Source organism: Mauremys reevesii, linkage group 18 (genome assembly GCF_016161935.1).
Source record: "Mauremys reevesii isolate NIE-2019 linkage group 18, ASM1616193v1, whole genome shotgun sequence".
NCBI lineage: Eukaryota > Metazoa > Chordata > Testudines > Geoemydidae > Mauremys > Mauremys reevesii.
Window position 1 is genome coordinate 20,406,270 of NC_052640.1, and position 20,350 is coordinate 20,426,619.

At 37.5% G+C, this 20,350-nt stretch overlaps 2 protein-coding genes across 7 annotated transcripts in view; both read right to left on the reverse strand.

The window, feature by feature from the left end:
* ADORA2A (adenosine A2a receptor) overlaps nucleotides 1-2,423 on the reverse strand; it is a 53,159-nt gene extending 50,736 nt beyond the window's left edge. Inside the window, exon 1 of the mRNA XM_039505848.1 lies at nucleotides 2,336-2,423. The gene's annotated coding sequence lies outside the window, so the exon portion shown is untranslated. The remainder of the gene's footprint in view (nucleotides 1-2,335) is intronic.
* Nucleotides 2,112-20,350, reverse strand: part of SPECC1L (sperm antigen with calponin homology and coiled-coil domains 1 like) — a 101,004-nt gene continuing 82,765 nt past the window's right edge. For 2 of the 6 annotated variants that reach the window (XM_039505844.1, XM_039505843.1), the window contains exons 14-16: nucleotides 10,231-10,347; nucleotides 8,417-8,476; nucleotides 2,112-5,956 (exon numbers count right to left, since the gene is read on the reverse strand). In XM_039505844.1, the coding sequence (XP_039361778.1) occupies nucleotides 5,867-5,956; nucleotides 8,417-8,476; nucleotides 10,231-10,347 (267 nt within the window). In that variant the 3' untranslated portion in view covers nucleotides 2,112-5,866. Of the gene's footprint in view, nucleotides 5,957-8,416; nucleotides 8,477-10,230; nucleotides 10,348-12,547; nucleotides 12,724-20,350 lie in introns of those variants that run through there. The other 4 variants (XR_005589735.1, XR_005589733.1, XR_005589734.1 and 1 more) reach the window with 4 other exon arrangements.

Consider the following 20,350-nt stretch of genomic DNA (forward strand, 5'->3'; position numbering starts at 1 on the left):
ACTGGAGAAAAATGCAAAGGCACCCGGCTTCCATAGCTAAGTATTATTCAAGTTTAGGTGTAGGGAAACAACTTCTAATGGAAGGAAAAGAATTACATATACCGGTAATTAATTCACACAGACCAGGAGAGTAACCTATCAAGCTGAAACTGTTGATGATCTTCCAACTGTAAAAGCTGGGAAGCATGGAACATACAAGAAATAAGAGACCCATTTCAGTATTCTGCTTAATGGCCAAGCCCTTCATACAAAATTACATATTAAAAAAAAATCTTTTAAACCACTTAGTCACCAGAATGAACTAGTCAAATGTTCCCAGACCCGAGCACACTGACCTTTTGACAGTTACCAAATGTACTCAACACTGACCTATTTATTACAGGATAAAATTAACAGCAGAGCTGAATAAATTCTTAGAAATGTCCAGCAAACCCAGCTGAACCCTAACAACAGATTTTATTTTAAATTAAACACAGAAGTTCATAACCCTTTCTACTACAGCAAGCAACTCATCCTCTGAGCATAGGAACTCTCACTGAGAAACAAGCAGAAAAACTACTGAGGGGCACACTCAGTATTAGATACATTTTTTTAATTGGGGCCATTAAATTAGAAATATCTAACAATATTTTCATTTATTGAAGAGTTAAGGATTTAAATGCAAAAGCACCAGACAAGCATTACAGTGAGATGTAAGCTCTATGTACTACATTTCTTGATGTGAGGGGGAAATAGGTGTCAATTGAAGAGCTGAAATGATCTGACTAGTATTTGGCCAATCAATGTACACAGGCAAGAGGAAACACAATGAATGGTGTCATCTCTGGTGCACAGAGATGACAATTACTTTAAAATTCAGGTTGGTGTCCACTTTCACAGGGATTCTCATACATTAGCCATTCAGCTGAGCTCAAAAAATGGCGCTGGGCGCGCGCCCAAGCAGCGCGCGCCCGCCGCGCCGCCTCGTCGCCTTCGGTCCGTCCCTCGGTCCCGCGTCGGCTGGCTCTGCCTGCTGCATGGCAGCGGTCAACGGCCGGAGCGCGCGGAGCGGGAGACCCGCGCTGCGGCGCGCCGCGGCAGGGCTCGTTCGCTCCCCGGTGGACCTGCACGGGGCGCGGGCGGAGCTCAACCGAGCCAATGCCGCCCCGGAAACGGCGGCGCGGCCGCTGCTTGGCGCGCTGGGGTCTAGAGCCGCCCCTGCAGCTGAGGCAAGGCACTGTAGCAGTAGCCAACAATGTGGTTTGGAGGGACATGAAATAAAAATAGGAGTCAAAATAAAAAATCATTGATCACATCAAGTCAGGAAGATCATAAAAACTCAGGGACAAGCAATTTGTGCAGATATATGACGACTATAATGCCCTTTCCCACAGGTAGCCTACTTGGGGCTGTCTTGAATCAGGGCAGAAATGAACTTCAGTTTTGACATTCTTGGAGCAAGCTGTGAAAGGGACGTCAGCTTGTCAATGGACAGGCAAGCAGTGCTCTTAAGACAACCATAAGCAGAACACAGCTGGTAAAACAAAATCTTGAAGAAGCATATGCTCCTATTCGTTAGTTTAAAGCAGAGTTTATGGTCAGAACATTTTATATCTTTGTCAGAATTGTACAGAAACTAGAGATGCAGCAATAAAACATTCTGTTCTACCTTCCATACGATCAACAAAATTGCTGTCAATACCAGGTTCTTTATTGTCTGGAATGGTTAATAATATCAGAGGTAGAATGGGTGGTGGGGTGGGGGCAGATGAGATTTGATGTTGAGGTTATTGATGGGGAGATTTTGCTGTCACTTTGACAACTCCTGAGGCATATCTTTATAACAACTATTTAAACCACAGCTGTGTGCCCATCACCATATTAGACTTAGAGGGCAAACTTCTGCTCTCTTCATAGGTGTAAAACAGGAGTAACTACTGAAGTCAATGGGGTTCATATGGATTTACACCAGTGTAACAGCTAAAGATGGTTTCATTGCCCTGGCAAGTTAGAGACGTCTCAAAGCAGGTTGGCTGACTTTTCAGGCGCACAGAAAGGTAGGGACAACATATTAAACTAGTGACATCTATCACTCTCTGATAAATGCAATATATAATTGGCAGAAACAATGGTTAATATAAATAAGGCAAAGAATGACATTTTATTCTTTAACCAGGATATCATGTAATTATTAATACAGCATTCTGGGTTGCCTCTCCATGGCGCCAGTTTCAATTAGAAGCGTCTGCTTGGAATTTCTAGCAGGTATTGCTGTACTGAAAGGTCATTTTGAGGTCCATTGAGTTACATGGCCAAAACTAACGGATAAGTGTTTTCAGTTAAACATATTAAATACCTGAAAACCCAATCAGTTGCATCTCATCGGTTCTGAAGGTTCACATCACCTTTTTATTGTTACTCTGGACATCAAAGAATTCTGGAGACCGCCTGCCTGAATATTAAAAAATAAGTTATTCCTCCTTTGATGCTACTTGAAGGTAAAGAAAAAGCTTCAACTGTTCATTCAGTTCGCCGCTGATGTACCATGAACATTAAACAAATCTGATACACACCTGACTGGATACTGACATCTTTACATTCAGTGGAATGTGTTTCGCTTAACATTATCCAGACAGCAACAGAACCAAATCTGCAGAAACATGTCCAAGCTGTTTTGGTTATGTGCATCTCTTATAGAGATGGACATGAATAACACTGACCTACTAAAACACAGGCATTTGCAAGGCACATACTAAATGCAGTAAAAATAAATCCACCATACATTGTTTGGCATTTTGAGTACATTTAGATATATTAAACAGAACAAAAAAATCAAGTCAAACAGCAAGAAGCTTGCGCTCTACAATGTGTAACAGAACTGGCCCTTTCAGGGTGAAGTACGAGTTGGAACCATACCGAAGTGTATTATTTCTATCCAGAAAGGTTACATAAGTCATTCTTCCAATTAGCAAAAGGAGAGATTTGTTGTTTCCGCCTTTCTGAACATTCTGTTACTGTGTACCAGGGTTCAGTTTGTTTTATTTCTTGCATCCCTTTCTTGAATATCCTTTCATTGTGTCAGAAGAACAGTATTTTATTTGTAAAGGCGCAGATGTGTCTCTAGGAAATTTCTTTATGGAGCCTCATACCTCTTTCTAGATCTGACTCTAATACTTGTGTACCATCAACACCAAGTAAAACTTCAGACTCTCACCAAAAAACAAACAAAAAAAAAACCCCAAAAACCAAAACAAAAAACCCCAAACAAACAAAACCAAAACCCACCAAAACAGATAGATTGCACCAAGAAGCAATCTGTAGATTTCTTCATTTCTAATGAAGGTCTGTGTTTATTATTTTAAAACTCCCATCTCTGCAGATTCTTAATGCTTCTGTCATGTTGCCTAATTAGATATATTTGAAAAAACTGGAGTTCCCTTTTTATGGATGTTTACATGATCAATATTATTACAATTAATGACAGATTTCCAGGCAAGTAAAGTTCAGACACCACTTTGCAGAAAAATTGCTAAAATTAGCCCTTGGCTCAAACTATGTTAAAGAAATAGGTTACTAGTGAGTTTAGAATGAGGAGTGCTCTCTTTTTAATTAGAATTTTTTTCAATCTTAATGTAATAAATAAAATGATGCAACTGTAAATAGATAACTTAAATTCATAAGGAAAAGAGAACAGCCTCCCGTAGCATAAATGTGCAGAAATGGGATTTCAGCAGTTTGTGAAAGTGATGGTGTACATGTCCCACTTCTTTCTATTCAAATCTTATGAAGATTTTTTTATTTGAAGTCTCTTCTGCAACCGTTTTCTCTTGGTTTCCGAGGATCTTCAAGCCTGTTTACTCACAGCCTGAGAATTTTTAGCTATTTGCCTAACAGTCTCCCAATCAGAAAGGAAGTAGTCACCTGAAACAGCTTCTCTGGAAACTTCTCCAAGCGTCCTGTCTATGGACTAAATGGTTATTTACCAGACATTTAATAAATGCTTCCTTCTGCCTCCATCACTCAAGACATTTGTTTTATTCCTTCCACCACAGACACTGATCAGAATTTAAGAGTTAGTTGAGCTTTATAATATAGGAGTTAAGAGGTGCAAGGTTTGTTTAAATGCCAGAGGCATGCTGAAATGCCCCCTCTTCAGATTGGTTACGTTCTTCAGGACGCTAGCTATTCTGACTGGCTATATAGTTTTGATCTGAATCAGTGTTTTTTTCATTCCTGATAGCACTAATAGTTGCCAAGCACAGTTGCATTCACTGAGCTGTTAACATCTAGTCATTCAAACTGTCCATAAGAGTTATAGGCACACAATAGGAATAACAGAATCATTGTTTCGAACAGGCCTGTTGGTAGGTTAAGTGTATTTATAAAGGTGGTCATTAAATAAAAGCTTCAGCTCAACATTAAAGAGAGGCTCTTTCCTGTGGCTTAACTGTTGCTAACTACGTAGGGAAGTAAGAGGCAGGAACACAATGGTAGGGTGAAGGCCTTCCCTGGGTTTGACAAGTACAGGATTACAAAAATCATTTTAACAATACATGTCTGTTTGCCACTAGAAATCCTTCTGAGTTCCTAATGTTTTGCACAGTGCCCTGGAGCTCCAGGGTCTACCAACTCAAGGCTATTTAAGGCACTTGCTTGAACTCTTTTGCCCAGAGAGTTTTGCCCCATGAACTGAGGTGCATTTTAGTAGAATACAATCTGAGCAGACCAAAGCTTTTCACTCTTTCCTCAGGAGCATTAGTCTTTGTGATACAATATTCCAGATTGGAACAGGATTACATAAAAATAAATCCCACTGCAGTTCTCTTTGTAGCGTGTTTCACTTTCTTTCAGTCAGACCAGTATCTGCGAGATCCAAAGAAAAGTGTACATGGAACATTGCAAAACTGGACATCCCGTTATTGACAATTATCTTCTCTGTAGAGGGAGATATCCCACTGGCATAATTCCACCATTGTAATCAGAGATACTGTATGCTTGTATTGCTGTAAAGGAAAGGTCGGCATTTCTACGTGTGCTATGCAGGCAAAGGAAGAAGAGGCTAGAGAAGTTCTACAAGGATTAATTCTTGATTAATCTCATTAGTTATAATGGAAGCACAGAAAATTATATGAAAGATAACTCCACGCAAGTACAGTATACTCTTCAAGCCAGGAATTGTATGTGCTAGTTCTTATAATCCATTAGATAAAGTTGGAAGCCACGTTACTGTGTGACAGAGGTAGGCTTAAACAGAGCTTTACACTGAAGAGTTCTTCTGCGCCAGGTTTGTCCAGGTGTTGAGAGCACTCTTCAGTCAAGTAAGCCTGACAGAATAAAAGCTCCTTTCCCTTGAATATTGTGCACATTAGAGAGGAGGAAAAATAATTAAGGCAGTAATTTCAGTAACTATTAAGATTTTTACTGTATTGGGGTGTAGTGTATATATGGGTAGAATATTCACCCAGACTCTGTGGTTTCTGATAGTAGAGAAAATTAATTTTGGTGCTGTTTCATCCTTTTCCTTCTCATAGTTTTAGCTGTACATTCAATTTTGTATATGCTACAGCGTTAAACACCTCAGTCTCTCAAGGAAATACGAAAACTTCAGGAAGTCTGGATGTGAAGGCAGTTCCTAGAAGGCCAGTCTTATTAGGCTACGTAATAAATTTGGATAACTCAATACCATGGGATATGCCTAGCACACTGGTCAAAAGTTCTTGCTTCTAACCTGTGTTCCAAGGTTTGTTGGCTGAAGTAGTTTGAGACAATCCATGACTGAAGGTTGAGGAACATGCATGTTGCCAGATTTCAATGAATCTGGGATTAGCGTTTCTATCTGGCAGCTAGTGATGATTCCAGTCTGCAAATCTTTTATATTAACAAGGTTTCAGGTTTCAAAGTATTTGTAAATTGCAGTAACATACAGCATGACATTCTGCCAGTCTGGACGCTCAGTTCGCACCATTTCATTGATGTCCTGTCACAAAAAGAAGATCAAAATTAAAAATGACCACCTTGCAAGTTCATGTCCATGTAGTGCTCATCAAAGCTGTAAAGCTCCCACTCTGAGAAAGGCTTAAGGAAAGATTTCCCTTTTGCTTGGCATGTCATTTGCCAAATTCAGATGGCAAAAGGTACTTCACGACTTAAAAGTTTAAAAACAGTTATTTCTGGGCCATCTGCTAAGGGCTACCATCTCAGTGAAAAGCAACATTAATTTTGTGACCTGCAGTTCATGAGTCCAATATCAGAGTATACCTCAGCTTTCTTCTCATTTAATGCTAACAATACAAACAGTTGAGTATTGAAAGACTAGAGCCCAAGTGCTGCAGTTAATGGCATGCATGCAGACTTCCACTCTCCACATGCACTTTCCACAGCAGGATCAAGGTCTAGCTAGGGAACTGAAACGTCACTGCACAAACTTGCTCTTTAACAGTCAACCTTTTTACTTGGCACTGTCAAGTGTCACTTTACAACAGTATGGGAGCACGCAGCCCGTCAGGTTGCCCACCGCTAATAGAGTGATTTCCAAGGTAGACATTTAACTAGGAAAAATTAGCATTTATTACCAAATCTAGTAAAATACGTACTCTGAAGGAGAGGCAAAATGTGAGGAGTTAATACCTACCTAACAAAGCTATGAACTGATCTCTACCTATTCTAATTATTTATATTGCACCACAAGTGAGTAAACTGATTTACAAACAAGAAAGATGGATGTATCTTGCTCCACAATCTACGCATGGAACCTATACACAAAGGAAGGGAAAGAATTCAATATATGTTTTTTAAACCTTCCTTATTTTTTGTGACTTTTTCTTAAACCTTACCTATATTCATTTTTAATAGAGAGTTCAAACAGAAGCAGCAATTATTGTGATAGAGTTCACTTTATGAAAGGAGCTGTGAGTAGTCAAAACACCATGTTCAAGGAACAGCTGAAATAATTTCCCCTAATGTTACCCTCATTAACATTTATATACACAATGACCATTTGCCACACAAAACACACAGTGTATGCTGCATATACTGCTAACAAACTTTCTCTATGAAAGATACGATTTCCTCTTATAAGATTTAACTCAGTTTGGATGTACCTGAGCCTATGAAAATGTCTGCATGTGTAGGGATTACATTTTAAGACAGTTTTTGGTCAGTCAGTTCCAGGTATCTTGTAAAGTCCTCTTTCTAGTACCGTTATGTACTGTAATGTCAAGGGAGAGGAAACTGCCATGTAGCTAACTGCATGTAGGCATTTCTACAGCTGCTCTCAATAGTCTATTTTTACATCTGCATTTGGTAAAAAACTTCACATTTCAAAATCACGAACTTCTGAGGTATTTAAAAATACTCAGCAGTTGTATCTCCATTGTGAACAAATACAATGGCTGGTCAGAGGTTTTGATAAGGATCAAGGAAAGTGTTATTTTTAAATATCTGACTATATAGCATTGTGAGTTGCTAACTCAATGGCACCTTTGCTAGAATTCAAGTTACACAAGTCCTAATTACTTATTTAAATCCTTTTTCTGGTCCTGGCAATTCTAGCTGAATTGCTGGAGACATCTACCAGGGCTTGGGTTTCTTCCAATTCCATGGCTTCAGAAAAGTCTTCCTCTTCTGGTAATTATATTCATAATGACAATTAGTAATTCTTTTAAACTCTGCTCAGGAATTTCTTCTTGTAGGAATTACAAAGCCTCTTAACTATTGTTACTTAGAGAAACAGTTTCACAGTTAAAAACTTAATTCATTACAGACCTAGTATCAAATTTTCTATTAATGCTACCAGTGCTCAATTATGAAGAAAAAGAAAGCCTCTCTAGCCAACAATATTTTGGACCATTTGCTGGTCTAACAGATGGACCACAGAAATCATGACCTTCACACTTTATTGAATAAAAAAACAACTTTCATGGGTTTAATTTGTACCTTCAGAATTCTAATACATTCAAACCATTTGAAATGTAAACCCAAATCTAGAAAGTACGTTGTACCCACAGTTCCTTAAGCCACCAGCACAGACACATCCCAGGCTGTATAAAAAGCCTGGGTAGGTCTGCCCTGCAGACTTTCTAGGCCAGAATATCTGTGAGCAGTTAACCTGTACTCTACTTTAGCTTGGCTCTATTGTTTTGAATACTAATGGTTTCTTTATAGGCTATAGTTTGTCACAAGACAAAATACCTGCCCTGTCAAGGAAGAAGCCAAGAAATACAACAAAAAATTCAGGAGAACAGTAATGTCTGCATGGGGAAGTAGCCTTCACACAAAATATACAATCATTTTTCAAATCATTCTGGGGCAAATGAACTGCCCTCATTATATTGCTTCAGGCCCAAAACACAGTAATCTTTCTGTCATAGAACTTCATGGTGCAAGGTATAAAAGACATTTTATAAACAGGACATTATCTACTTAACTTAACACTTACCAGAGTAGATTTGATGCCAACACTTTCAGCTGCCTGAAAGGCCAGAGTGAAGTTTCTTCTCTGTAAATGTAATACAACATTTATATGAAAACAGAAGGAAAACTACTTAAAATTTAAATGGACTTGCTACTTGAAAACATTTCTAATAAAACCCTGTATTGACTTCAGCTAGGGTTTATAACTAAACCACATTTATAAAGATGTGTCACAGGCATCATTCAGTACAAGGGATACATGAATGCCTGTAGGAAGTATTTACTGCCTGCTGGAATCGGGTAAAGATTTTTCAACAGTGATAACTGGGGACTTTAATTTGCCACAGATAAAATACAAAAAGAGCCAAAAGCCAAAGCATCAAATGATAAGTAGGGAAAGGGTTTTGTTAATTCTGGAAAGGGATATGTTTTTACATCTATATTTATAAGAAAGATGCCGCTAAAAGGGATTGCATTTTAAATTAAATGTTATCAAATAAGGAGAATAAGTGAATATTGAGCAAAGTTTGGGAAATAGTAAGTTTAATAAGATTCTAAATTTCAACCATTAGAGGAATTGTTCAAATAAGAGGTAAATATAACTTTTAAAACTTCATTTGATAAAAGTACAATAGATTGGCAATGGTAATCAATAAGAGGTCCTTGTAGCCACTTTTATAGAGGTGGTGGAGATGCACTCAGGGGAAGTATATACCTTTATTAATCTATTCTAGGTAATCCTATAGCACTCCTCAGAGTAGTAACAGATACCATATGAAATAAATCTTTTTGCCAATGTCCAATGCAACTCATGGAGGATTCTTCTCTTAGCTCTTACCAGCCTTAGTGTTTATGTAAAACCAAAGATATAACTTTAATATCCATATGAATGTGTGATAAAGATTAAATTGAATTTCAAATACAATTTAGCTCTACACAAGTAAAAATCTGCAGCACTAAGTCTTAGAAGAAACAAAGGACTGTAAAGAGGATATTTAAAGAGAAAAAAGGAAAACAAGATATTAAGAAACAATGATAATTTAATATATACCAATGGACTGAACAATAAGAATCAGGGGATCCATTAAGGTGAAAAAATAGTTATTTGTCCATAAAAATGGCAAAAGTAATAAACTCTCTCTTTGTGTGTGTTAAGAAATTTTTTTGCATTTGTTACAGAGATTAACAACAATGCATCTCTGGAAGATGTCAATGCGGGTACTAATTACAACACACTGGAAGAAATTGAGATTATTCTTTTTCCCAATTTATCTTTAACTTTTTATCCTTTAAAACACTGATTTTAAATTTTGCTCTGGAGGAAAGCAACAAACACCCTGAGCAATATGGGATGGAAGCATGTTCAACAAAAAAATATCCTATCACCCAAAAAAGGGAATAAACTACTCCAAAGCACACAAGTTCCTGAATTTCAGACCTTTAACATTAAATGGCAGGGAACATTTTGGTTAAAGACTACTGAACACTATCACCTCAACTGAAAGCCCTTTCCACCCACCGTTTGTGATCTCCTCACCTTAAATTCATGTTCGTTCATTAAAGTCTTTTTACTTTTATCCCAAAGTTCTTGTTTGTCCAATGGCCTCAAATAATTGATAAACTTTAATTTTATAACCACCCTTACCTAATTTAAGTAATATAGTCATGCTCCCTTTTAAAATTTTAATGCAAGGAAGTAATCCCAATTTTGTCTCTCTCCTGTTGCATGCCCATCCATTCTATGTATTTTTTTTTATCAGCCCTAAGTTTTTTTTTTTTTTTTAAGCTTAACTATATTTTCAGTTAGCATAGGCTAAACTGGATATTATATTACAGTACCTTGTCCTGGCTGTTCAGTTCTTGGTACGGAATGTGAGCTGGGAGGTAAGTATGGAGGACTGCACAGAAGGCCAACCCATCATTCCAACTGCTGCTGAAGTTTGTGATGTCAATATTCTGTAAGGGAAAAAAGGAGTCTATAAATGATAGTAGATTACCATTTACTACTGCTTTAGAATTTGACTGAAGTGATTAGAAAAATATTATTTATGTTGTACCATTTACCAAAAGAATGCCAAAGCACTTTAGAAATGGAGATGCAATTGAAAATTACTTCAGCTTCAGTGCTGAAATGGTCAGAGATCAGAATCCAATACTACTGAGGGTGATAAATAGACCAGCACAGGAAAGACAGATTAGTTCTGGAAATTAATTTGCCTTCCTAGCCACGAAAGATACATGATAAACATTAGCAAATGCTTTTGTGTTCTTTTTAGACAGTAATGTTTAAGTGAAGAACATGTTAAAACACAAGCAGAAACCAATTATAGATACATACTTCTGGACTTGTTCTGGAACTCCTAAAATATGCCGAGCTGCTATGATGTGTTTTCAAAGCATGGGAAGATCAGATTTTCTCATATTCTACTGCATTACTAATTATGCAAAAGGACTAATCAATGAGCACAGATATTTCCTTTCCAAATAAGGTGATAATTTTCATTAGAGGTAGCCGATACAAAATATTATACAAACTCAATACTAATTCTTGTTCAAAGATGAGCCACTGGAATACCCGGACATGAAATATGGCAGGGAATCAGTTCTTTGAGTAAGACAGAAAAGTAAAATCCTTATTTCTTCACTCTGCCATCCCACACACCCCATATCTTTCTGTCCCAATCAGGAGCTAAGTGGAACAATTAAACAATTCCCTTTATTCCACAAGAGTTTGTACACAAAGTTGTTGAAAAGAGAGTTTACAGCCTCTGCCAAATGAAGTTAGCAACAAGATGCCTGAGTGACCTTTCTAAATCACTGTGCACTTGGCTGCTGTCAGGAAAACAACAGTAAAGAAGTTACTGCCACCCAAATGGATGGCAGTGAGTTTAGATTCTTTTATTTAAGAACCAGTTGGAAACTGCTTCTACCGACCTATCATTTGAGACCTATATGAAGAAATGTAAACTCCTATATGTCAAATGAACCCCTCCCTTAACTGGACTAGACAGCTCTGCTATTGCTTTATATTTGATATTACACTAAAACTGAAACAATCTGCAGTCACAGAATCCAAGAAACAGCAGATAAATCAACCTTTTTCCTCACAACAGTAATACCAATCACACCTCTTCACGAAAGGTTAATTCTAATCACTCCCTCTTGTTTAATCTTGATCAGAAAAGAATGTACAATACCAAACAGGGTAAAAACTAAAGACAATGCAACTTAAATCATGCGAGACATTTTCTTGTCAAACCAATGAAGATTTTGCATTACAAATGGAAAGCAACAAATGCTGCTACTCCATGCCCCACTGACCCCCCCAAATCTTCATTTCCTACCCACTGTCAGCTCTTTCTATACAAACTCCACAAAATACAAGTTCAAATTATGATGATATAAGTGTACGTGCTTGGACTCACAATGCCTGCAGGCAGTAGCCTGTGCTTTGCTTTGCAATCCAGCAGCCTGCTTCCAAACGGAAATAGCTTTGTTTGAACCCCTCAGTGCTGTGGGAATATGTTCTTTGCATAGTCTCAACTTCCTCAAGACACAGAATGGAAAAAAAAGCTCTCCCTCCTTGCCCCTCAAACCACCAGGAAGCTGGAATCCAAATGAATTAATTTGATTCTGGTCATTTTCAGGAGATGTCAAAACTAGTTAAACGCTACTTGAATTGGGGAAGAAGGGGTCCTTTCAATTTCAGCAAAAAAATAATTGAGCAAATTTTATACAACAGACAGCACCAAACTTCAAAACAGCTCACAGTCGAAGCTAATACTAATTCCTTGCCATCTATTTATTCTAAGCTGCTCTATGAGACCACCCCCACACTGCTGCCCCGCAAGCCCCCTAGCCCCCCGTGTTACACGCACTCCCTGGAACTCACCTTCCCCATCACATCTATGCATAGAACACAGATTAAGCTACAGGGAGGGGCTCTCCTCATCAAAATGCTTGTAAGTAGCCTGGCTTTAAAATGAATTCTCTCTCTTATGCCAGAACATAAGGACCCTCACTGCTGCCTTCCATCTGTGCCAGTCTCCTGCTGCAGTCTTGGCATCTTCCAATGTCATTTTGATAGTTTTCTATTCTGCTTCTATTGTTCATTTCCATTTTAAGCTTGATCTACCTTGTTGCCTCTTGCTCTGGGGGTTCCAGTCTAATGCCTGTCTTATGTTGTTTGGGTCTTTCCTCCATGTATGTACTAGTCACCTCCATTTTCATTCCATAATATCCTGTCCTACCAGTTTCTGTTTTGTCGTCCACCAGAGTTCTTCGTTTGTGATTTTTTCTAGCCATCTGCTATTGAAGATTTGTCTAAGTCAGCTGTTAATGAAAAGTAGGAGTTTAGACAGCAAAGTTTTAATAAGTCTCCAAGTGTCAGCACCATGCAATAAGACCAAGTTTACAATGACATTAAATATTCAAAGTTTAATTTGGAGGGCAAGATTTCTGTTTCTCCAGATTAGCTTGATTGTTACAAATGGGTGTCTGGCTTTCCCTAGTCTGGCTTTAATGTTTTCATCTGTTCCATCTGCTGCATTTACAATACTGCCAAGTTACGTGAAATATCAGACCTCTTCTATTTCAGTTCCAGAAAGTGTTATCGGTGGTTCTTGTGTGTTGATTCTCACAGTTTTAGTTTTCTCACTGTTGATTTTCATCTGTACTAATTGTGCTCAGACCCGGAGATCATTTATTTTGGCTTGCATGTATCTGTGAGTATAGGATAGCTAGCTGATGTCATCGGCAAAGTCGAGGTCTTCTAACTTCTGTGTGAAAGTCCCTTGTATATCCCTTGGTGGTTCTGTTTACTTGATGTTAATTTCCCCGCCAAAACAGTCAGCAGAGAGCAACATTAAGTCCTGCCCACCCTCCCAAAACAACCACGTTTGGCTACCATAATTCATTTAAAATTGATAAAAGTCCCTAGAGGTGCCCATCCCATAACTACAGAGACAATACAATAGAGAAGACTGACCAGACGCATAAATATCCTTCAAACCTCTCTCCAAGGGCCATGTTTTTTTCAGGGAGAGGGTGGTCACCAAACCAACTAACAAAAAAACGTCCGGCATGTGTGCATAAGGCCAAACTGTTACATGGCTTAAAAAATTATTTAACCCTGGACTTAGCCATAGAATGGTCCAATCACACCTTTTGTGAAGTCTATGAGGCAACCGTTGAGAAAAACAAGTACAATACAGAGAGGAGACTAAAGTTACGTACAATCGAAGAATTAAAGAATGCAGATGCTTCGTGTCAGAACATATGCCTCTATTCCTCTGCCCTCCCTCACCTTTTACTGCAGGGTGTCATTTTTCCCCATTAATGCCATTGTGGATGCCTCACTTAACCGGACCACTGAATGGACTAGTCTTGAATTTCTATCTAACCAGTGAGACACTTAGCAACGAATTACAGAAAAAGTAGCCATTTCATATTGTTTGGCAACATTCAACCAATATCTCTAATAAGCACAAGCTCATAGTTAGTTGATATAAGTGATAGTTGGCTGCAAGAGCCTAGTATTGAAGTTGAAGCTCTGACTGTTCCCAATAACTGTGTAGCTTATGACAGCAGTAAAAAATAAGCCAAGTTAGCCTGCTACAGTCTTCAACATTTACTGTGATTCACTAAACCAGCTTTGAGTAAGTGCTCTGGTCTTATCTTATTTTGTAAAGAGCTCAAATATAGAGAATGTGAGCATTTTGCTATTAGGTTGCCTGGTAATCAGATAAGCAGTCTTTTCCCAGTTGCTTTTGAAGTTCACTTCAAGTGGTTATTGCAGTAAATTCAGCTATTTGTACGTACGCTCAGCCAAATGGGTTTGGTTGATATATCTGCCATTTAGGCATCAGTTTGGATTTGTTTTTTATTTGAAAAAACTTTTCTTTGCAGCCGTAAAGGCCACAATTTTTAAACGAAAACTTACATTTTGCAGAAACTGGCTCCTCACATGCTCACCACTTCACTTCAGTGAACAGGGACCCCCAAAGGCTGGAATTACATCATGAAGCCCAAGAGGGACCTAAAGGATCTGGTTGACATGGAGGTTGGGATTTAATCCTTATTGCTACTAAGGAAAGATTTTTATTCCTTTATTGGGGAAAACCATCTCTTGGGTAGTGTTTCTGATAGACAAATTAAAAAATAAGCCATTCACCTTTTCAAGACCAAAGAGTAATATCAGTTTAACAACAGATGAGTGTATCTGAGGTATTATTTCATGTGTTGGAAGGGGAATGGACAATCCAAAAAACACATTGAACTCTATCTTCTATGACTTAACTAAATATTAATATAATATGGGTGTACATCAGACCATGAAAATTCTCGTCACTCATCATAGCTAATAAATTATGTTATTGGTTAAGAGTAAAAGCATTAAAAGAAGCAAAAAAAAGTGTCAACATATATATACACAAGAATAGCGATTCCTTTTTGGACTGCTTTCAGGAAAGTGTTCAGATATATCATTAAGTCCAACAAACAGATCATTTTAATTCTCTGTAAATAGATTTGAAAAGTAAAAATATACGAGGAGTCACGCTTTGCTTATAATGGTTACATATGGTTATATAGTCTTATCCCTTTGCAACAGGCTTATTTCAAAAATACTACTCTGAGAAGTAGTCAATATATTAACTTTGCTCTTGTTTTTTCCCTAGGATATGAAGACTCTCCCCTGAATGTTATGACTTAAATTGTGGGGTTTTATGTTTGTTTTTTTCCCTAAATAAAGCTAAATTATTACAGAAGGAAGAGTTCTGCTGGCTAATTCACTAATACAGAGGTTGTATTCTAAATGAAGTCTCGTTGGTAACCAACAGGAATTGAACCTTATTTCGTCAATTGAAGAAGTGACCATGTTACTATTTCTTAATAGTAACAGGAAAGTTTAAAAAATACCAATGAGACATATTACCTTAGAGCACAGTGAGACATACTTATTGACAAAGTCTCTCTCAAAAAATAAAGCTTTTCTTATCTCCTCTATATTTCTACTGCACACCAAGTACACTTAAACAAATGGAAAGTAGGAATAGTGACCTTGGGAAATTGCACCCTCAAAATGATTTCTGGAGAAACAACTGATGTATAATATGCTCAAAGGAAATGTAACTATAGATCCTCTTCTTTGGGAGTATCCTTAACTTTTGATCCAGGCCCTGGCCAGCAGTACATTTATAAAATTGACAGGGACTACCTGGATAACAATATCATCCAGAATTATAATTCCAAAACAAAAGTTTTGGAAGGAATATTAAACCTCATGCTTCAGATTTTAAACCACTAACTATTAGAGATTAGGATGTGACTTAATATGTAGGCGCTGGAGGAGGTGGGCTGGAGGATTAGATTATCCCACATCTGCCTGCTGTGGGGTTCCCATACCTTCCTCTGATATGCTGGCTACCACCACAGATAGGATATTGGACTAGATGACCCTCAGGTCTGATTTAGTATCGCAATACCCATGTTCCCATATGCACCAAAAGGTGTATAACAAAACACAGATCTGTACTTTTGGTTGCACAGCTGAGAGAAGTTTCCTAATGTTACTCAGAGAAAGGTGTCAGCCAAAAAGCAAAAGCAATTGTTTTCTTTGTTAGAGCTTCTTCTTCTCAAGCAGAACAAATTGAACTGGCTCCCCAATAACCAGATAGTGACTCATGAAAACAGATCAATGAAAAGATTCAATTTAGAATCATAGAATATCAGGGTTGGAAGGGACCTTAGGAGGTCATCTAGTCCAACCCCCTGCTCAAAGCAGGACCAGTCCCCAGACAGATTTTTGCCCCAAATCCCTAAATGGCCCCCTCAAGGATTGAACTCACAACCCTGGGTTTAGCAGGCCAACTGAGCTATACATGATGAACATGCTCGTTACATCAGATTTTGGGGAAAAAAAAAATCTTACTACCACTGTGACACTGCACCTCATTCTTCACAGTGATATTATTATATGATTATGACATAATTATTATATATTTTATGCAAGTCAAGTGAGGTGTCATTTGAAAAGTTTTTTGTTGTTGCTGAATTGCTTTGCTGAATATGATTATCCTATTTGTCCGCATGTATCATTTTTGTATCTGAAGTTATGAATATTGACTAGGCAACTAGCTTCCCCTCCAAATCAGCACCCCAGTCTTCCCAAGCACACATTTCCCCGTCTCACACTGTTTTTTGGGGAAAAGATATGTATTGTTTGTGAAGAGGCAACTCTTTTCTGAAATTCTCTTGACTTCTCTGACCTCCTTCTCAATCTGAGTTTAGGCCTGAATATAGAAAGAAAACCATGTCTGTCTCACCTTCTGAAAACTGTCTTCTAGAAATGGATGATGGCCAGTTGTCCACACTTTTTTCTTTTTTTTTTAAATCTCTCAACAACCATATACTACTGAACTCTGATTGTGGTAGATGGTATTGCTGGAGTGGTTCATTCTTTCCTCTCAGAGATCCCAAAGGGGATCTACCTCAAAGGTTCTCCTGTTTTGCAGGGTTCTGCACTCTCATCCTTCCTGTTCAATATGGGAGGCCACTAGATGAGACTGACACTCAGGGTGGATAAAAATCAATGATTTAAAAATAAATAAAATCAGATTTTTTTTTTATTTAAATAGGATTTTTTTTGATAAAATGCTTTTTGAGGAAAAACCTATCTAAAGATAGTTTTAATTAAGAGACATTATAGCTCAAAGATATCTCATCATGGAATAGGGATTATAAATTCTAATTCTATAGTATGAGACTATATTGTCTCATACTATAGAATTAGAATTTATAATGAGAATTTATATGTGAGAAAAGTTTCATAAATGAGTTCCAACAGTTCATGGATTAGGGACCCAATCTTATGGCTTCTGTACAGATTATTTAGGTTAATCTTTCTATCTACCCAATGGGGCTCAGTGCTCAGCCTAGAAGATACCATCAGAGATGTTTAGTTTGCAGTTCTCAAACTGTGGATTTGTGTCTCCAGAGATAACATGCTTGTTTATAAAGAAATAAATAATATAGAGAAGTGAGAAATAACAGACCTCAACCCTATTGTCCCTCTGCAAATTTGTGTACACAAAGTCAATCCCTTACCTCTCTAAAAGTGCAAAGTTTAAAAAAGTTCAATGAATAGAAGATTGTTGGGGGCGGAATAGATCTGGACAAGGAGAAGAAGTCTGGAGATAAATGTGAGAAGTGAGGGACATATGCTTGTTTTGTTAAAATATTATATGTTTGCTGTTGAAGAAAAAAATCCAGAATATTTAATGTTGTTGTTTTAATTAAATAAAACAATTTAAATGTCTGTCTGGTGATGTTCTCCTCCTAATACAGCATGGAAAGAAAATCCTCCAAATACTAATGATTAACCTGTTGAATTGGAGATAGCTCACCTCCCAATGACTTCATAAATATCTGCTTAAATTACCTTTGGTAAATGAAATAACCAAACAATCATTCATTTTCTGATATAGATGTAAAACTTAAGGTTATAACAACCATGTAGAAAACCATGATTAAATCAAGTCTTTCTGCCTAGTGATTTAAATCAACTCCACCCTTCTGATGCTACAATTCTGGCTGCCATGCCAAGTATGCAAATAACACAGCCTTTTGTTACAGCCACATGAAAGGTCTCTTGACTCTCCCAGTGCTTGCCAGAGGCTGGGGCTCAAATGAGTTCAAGTTGGTTGATGCTCAGTACTACAAAACTGAAATGTTATTGATAGGGGGCCAATTTGGAGAGGGCAGCCGGGGTGATGTCTGACCCTATGACTAGGTGCGTTAGTTCCACAATATGGGATTGCTTCTAAATCACTGATAATTTCTGGAGTGCAAGATTGCATAAGTTGCCACGAGCACCTTCTTCCGATCTCTGTGTAGTGTCTTTGTGACCTCAAATCAGTGCAACTTTACATGAGGCTGCTTTTGAAAAAACATTGAGAAACTTCAACCAGTGCAGAATGCAGATGCCTGTTTCCCTCCTGGCTGTCTCACTGTCATGAACAGCGATAAAACTCAGTTCTGCAAATCAGTTACAGGTGCAATGCAGCTTCTCTCTCTCTCTCTCCAGAACACTCCAAAATGCAACTATAAATGGATCACCTGACATTCTGAATCCCAACCAAGAAATCCTGACACAAAAAGTAACTAGAAACAGCTAAGTTCTAAAAGAGCAAAGAAGAAAAGAAGGCAAGGCCCTCAGAATATACTACCCCAAATGGCCCATCAGAAACGAAGTCTGATTACCGTCAGATTACCCGGCAAAGTTCTCCTGTTTACTTGGGGTTTTGAGAGAGTGAGATGCAGAGGGATTGTAGGGAGTTATTTTGATGAGGATGAAATTTGTTTTAGTTTTTGTTAACTTGCTTTAAGATTACCAGATAAGCAGATTTGAATAAATCAGAAAATAAATATTCTTGAGAAGTGTCATATGACTATTAAAAGAAACAGGATCCAGATTCTATTTCTATTACTTGAGTTGAAACTGCTGTTATCAGTGTTTTCTACAAGTTGCATGCTATATTTTCCTTTGAATATGAATCAACTGAATACAAATGAAACCTTAAATAGAAAAATCAATATTTTTCACTGGTTTCAAGGGCAACTAAATGCACACAACACCTGGTCTTTATATATTTACAAAAGCACCAGGTTAATTTGGAGAGAGACAATGCATTATTTTTATGCACATTGGGCAAGAAGCCAGTAATCATTTATGAAGCCACAATTAAGATTTATGGACAGATTTTTTTGCCTTAATTTTTATTGCCTCTATGTGTTCTCCGGTAACTATAAATATACTCAGAATATATGAATGCACGCAGTCTCCAATTCTGGTTGATTAAACTGTCACTATAATAAAGTTTAAAATAGAAGAAGCTTTCTGATGCCATAGTTTCCCAAAGAATAAATGTAAACGTGATTTATTTAAATATAAATATTAAGATAAATATTTAGCACATTCAGTCTTTTCATCTTCTGAGCACCAATATTAATCAATCTTCTGCACTTTTGTGAGGGCAAGCAGTTATCCCCATTCTACAGATAAAAAAACTGAGGCAGATGTTAAATACGTCATCTAAAAACACAAACTGCAACTGTTAAGAGTTGGGAACATACAAGTTTTCTAGTCTCTCAGCCCTGTTTCAACCATGCTGCTCTTTTTCTGAAACACGAATCCCTTCTAGAATGTTTGTAGTATATCAAATTATTCTGATGATAAAATGAATTCTTAATGGAATATGACAATATTTACCTTCATATTAGTCTTAAAAATAGTGCACATTACTTACCCTTTGCTTATTCTTGTCTATAAATGCAATACTAAAATTAGTTTCATTTCAGGACAATTTTTTTTCCATTCTAATTGGAACCACTGGCTTCTAGTCTACTAGTAACAAGCTGCTCAAATGAAAGTGTATTGCACACACACTATTTTAGTCCAATAACTGTACGGCCTCTAGTACTAAACATCACAGAATTATGGGGTTAAGGTGGAGGCAAAAGGAGGGACCCTATTGTTAACCAAAAATTATGAACGTGGTGTTAAATGCACTACCTTTCTCTTATTCATGCCGATACACAAAGAGCCAAGTTCACTTATGCTAACACAAACCAGATCACTGAATGTGCCAGAATCTAAACCAGGGATTAATTATGAAATGTTTTTCCAGCAAGGGAAGGAGAAATATATTATACTAGCTCTGGCTTTCCATGGGATGAAACACTCAATTTGAAAACTAGTGAATTTCAAAATGTAAGGTAGAATTAGATCCTACACCTGCCTGAGTCCCGCTGGAAACTTTTATGGATTTATAATTATATTTTTCCTCCCCTTTCAAGTGCCTTTTTCTGTCCCTTCTAGCTATGCGAAAGACAGGGGGAAACTGACTTCATGCAAAGCACTATCAGAAGCACAAATAAAACTGAAAAAAAAAGGAGAAAG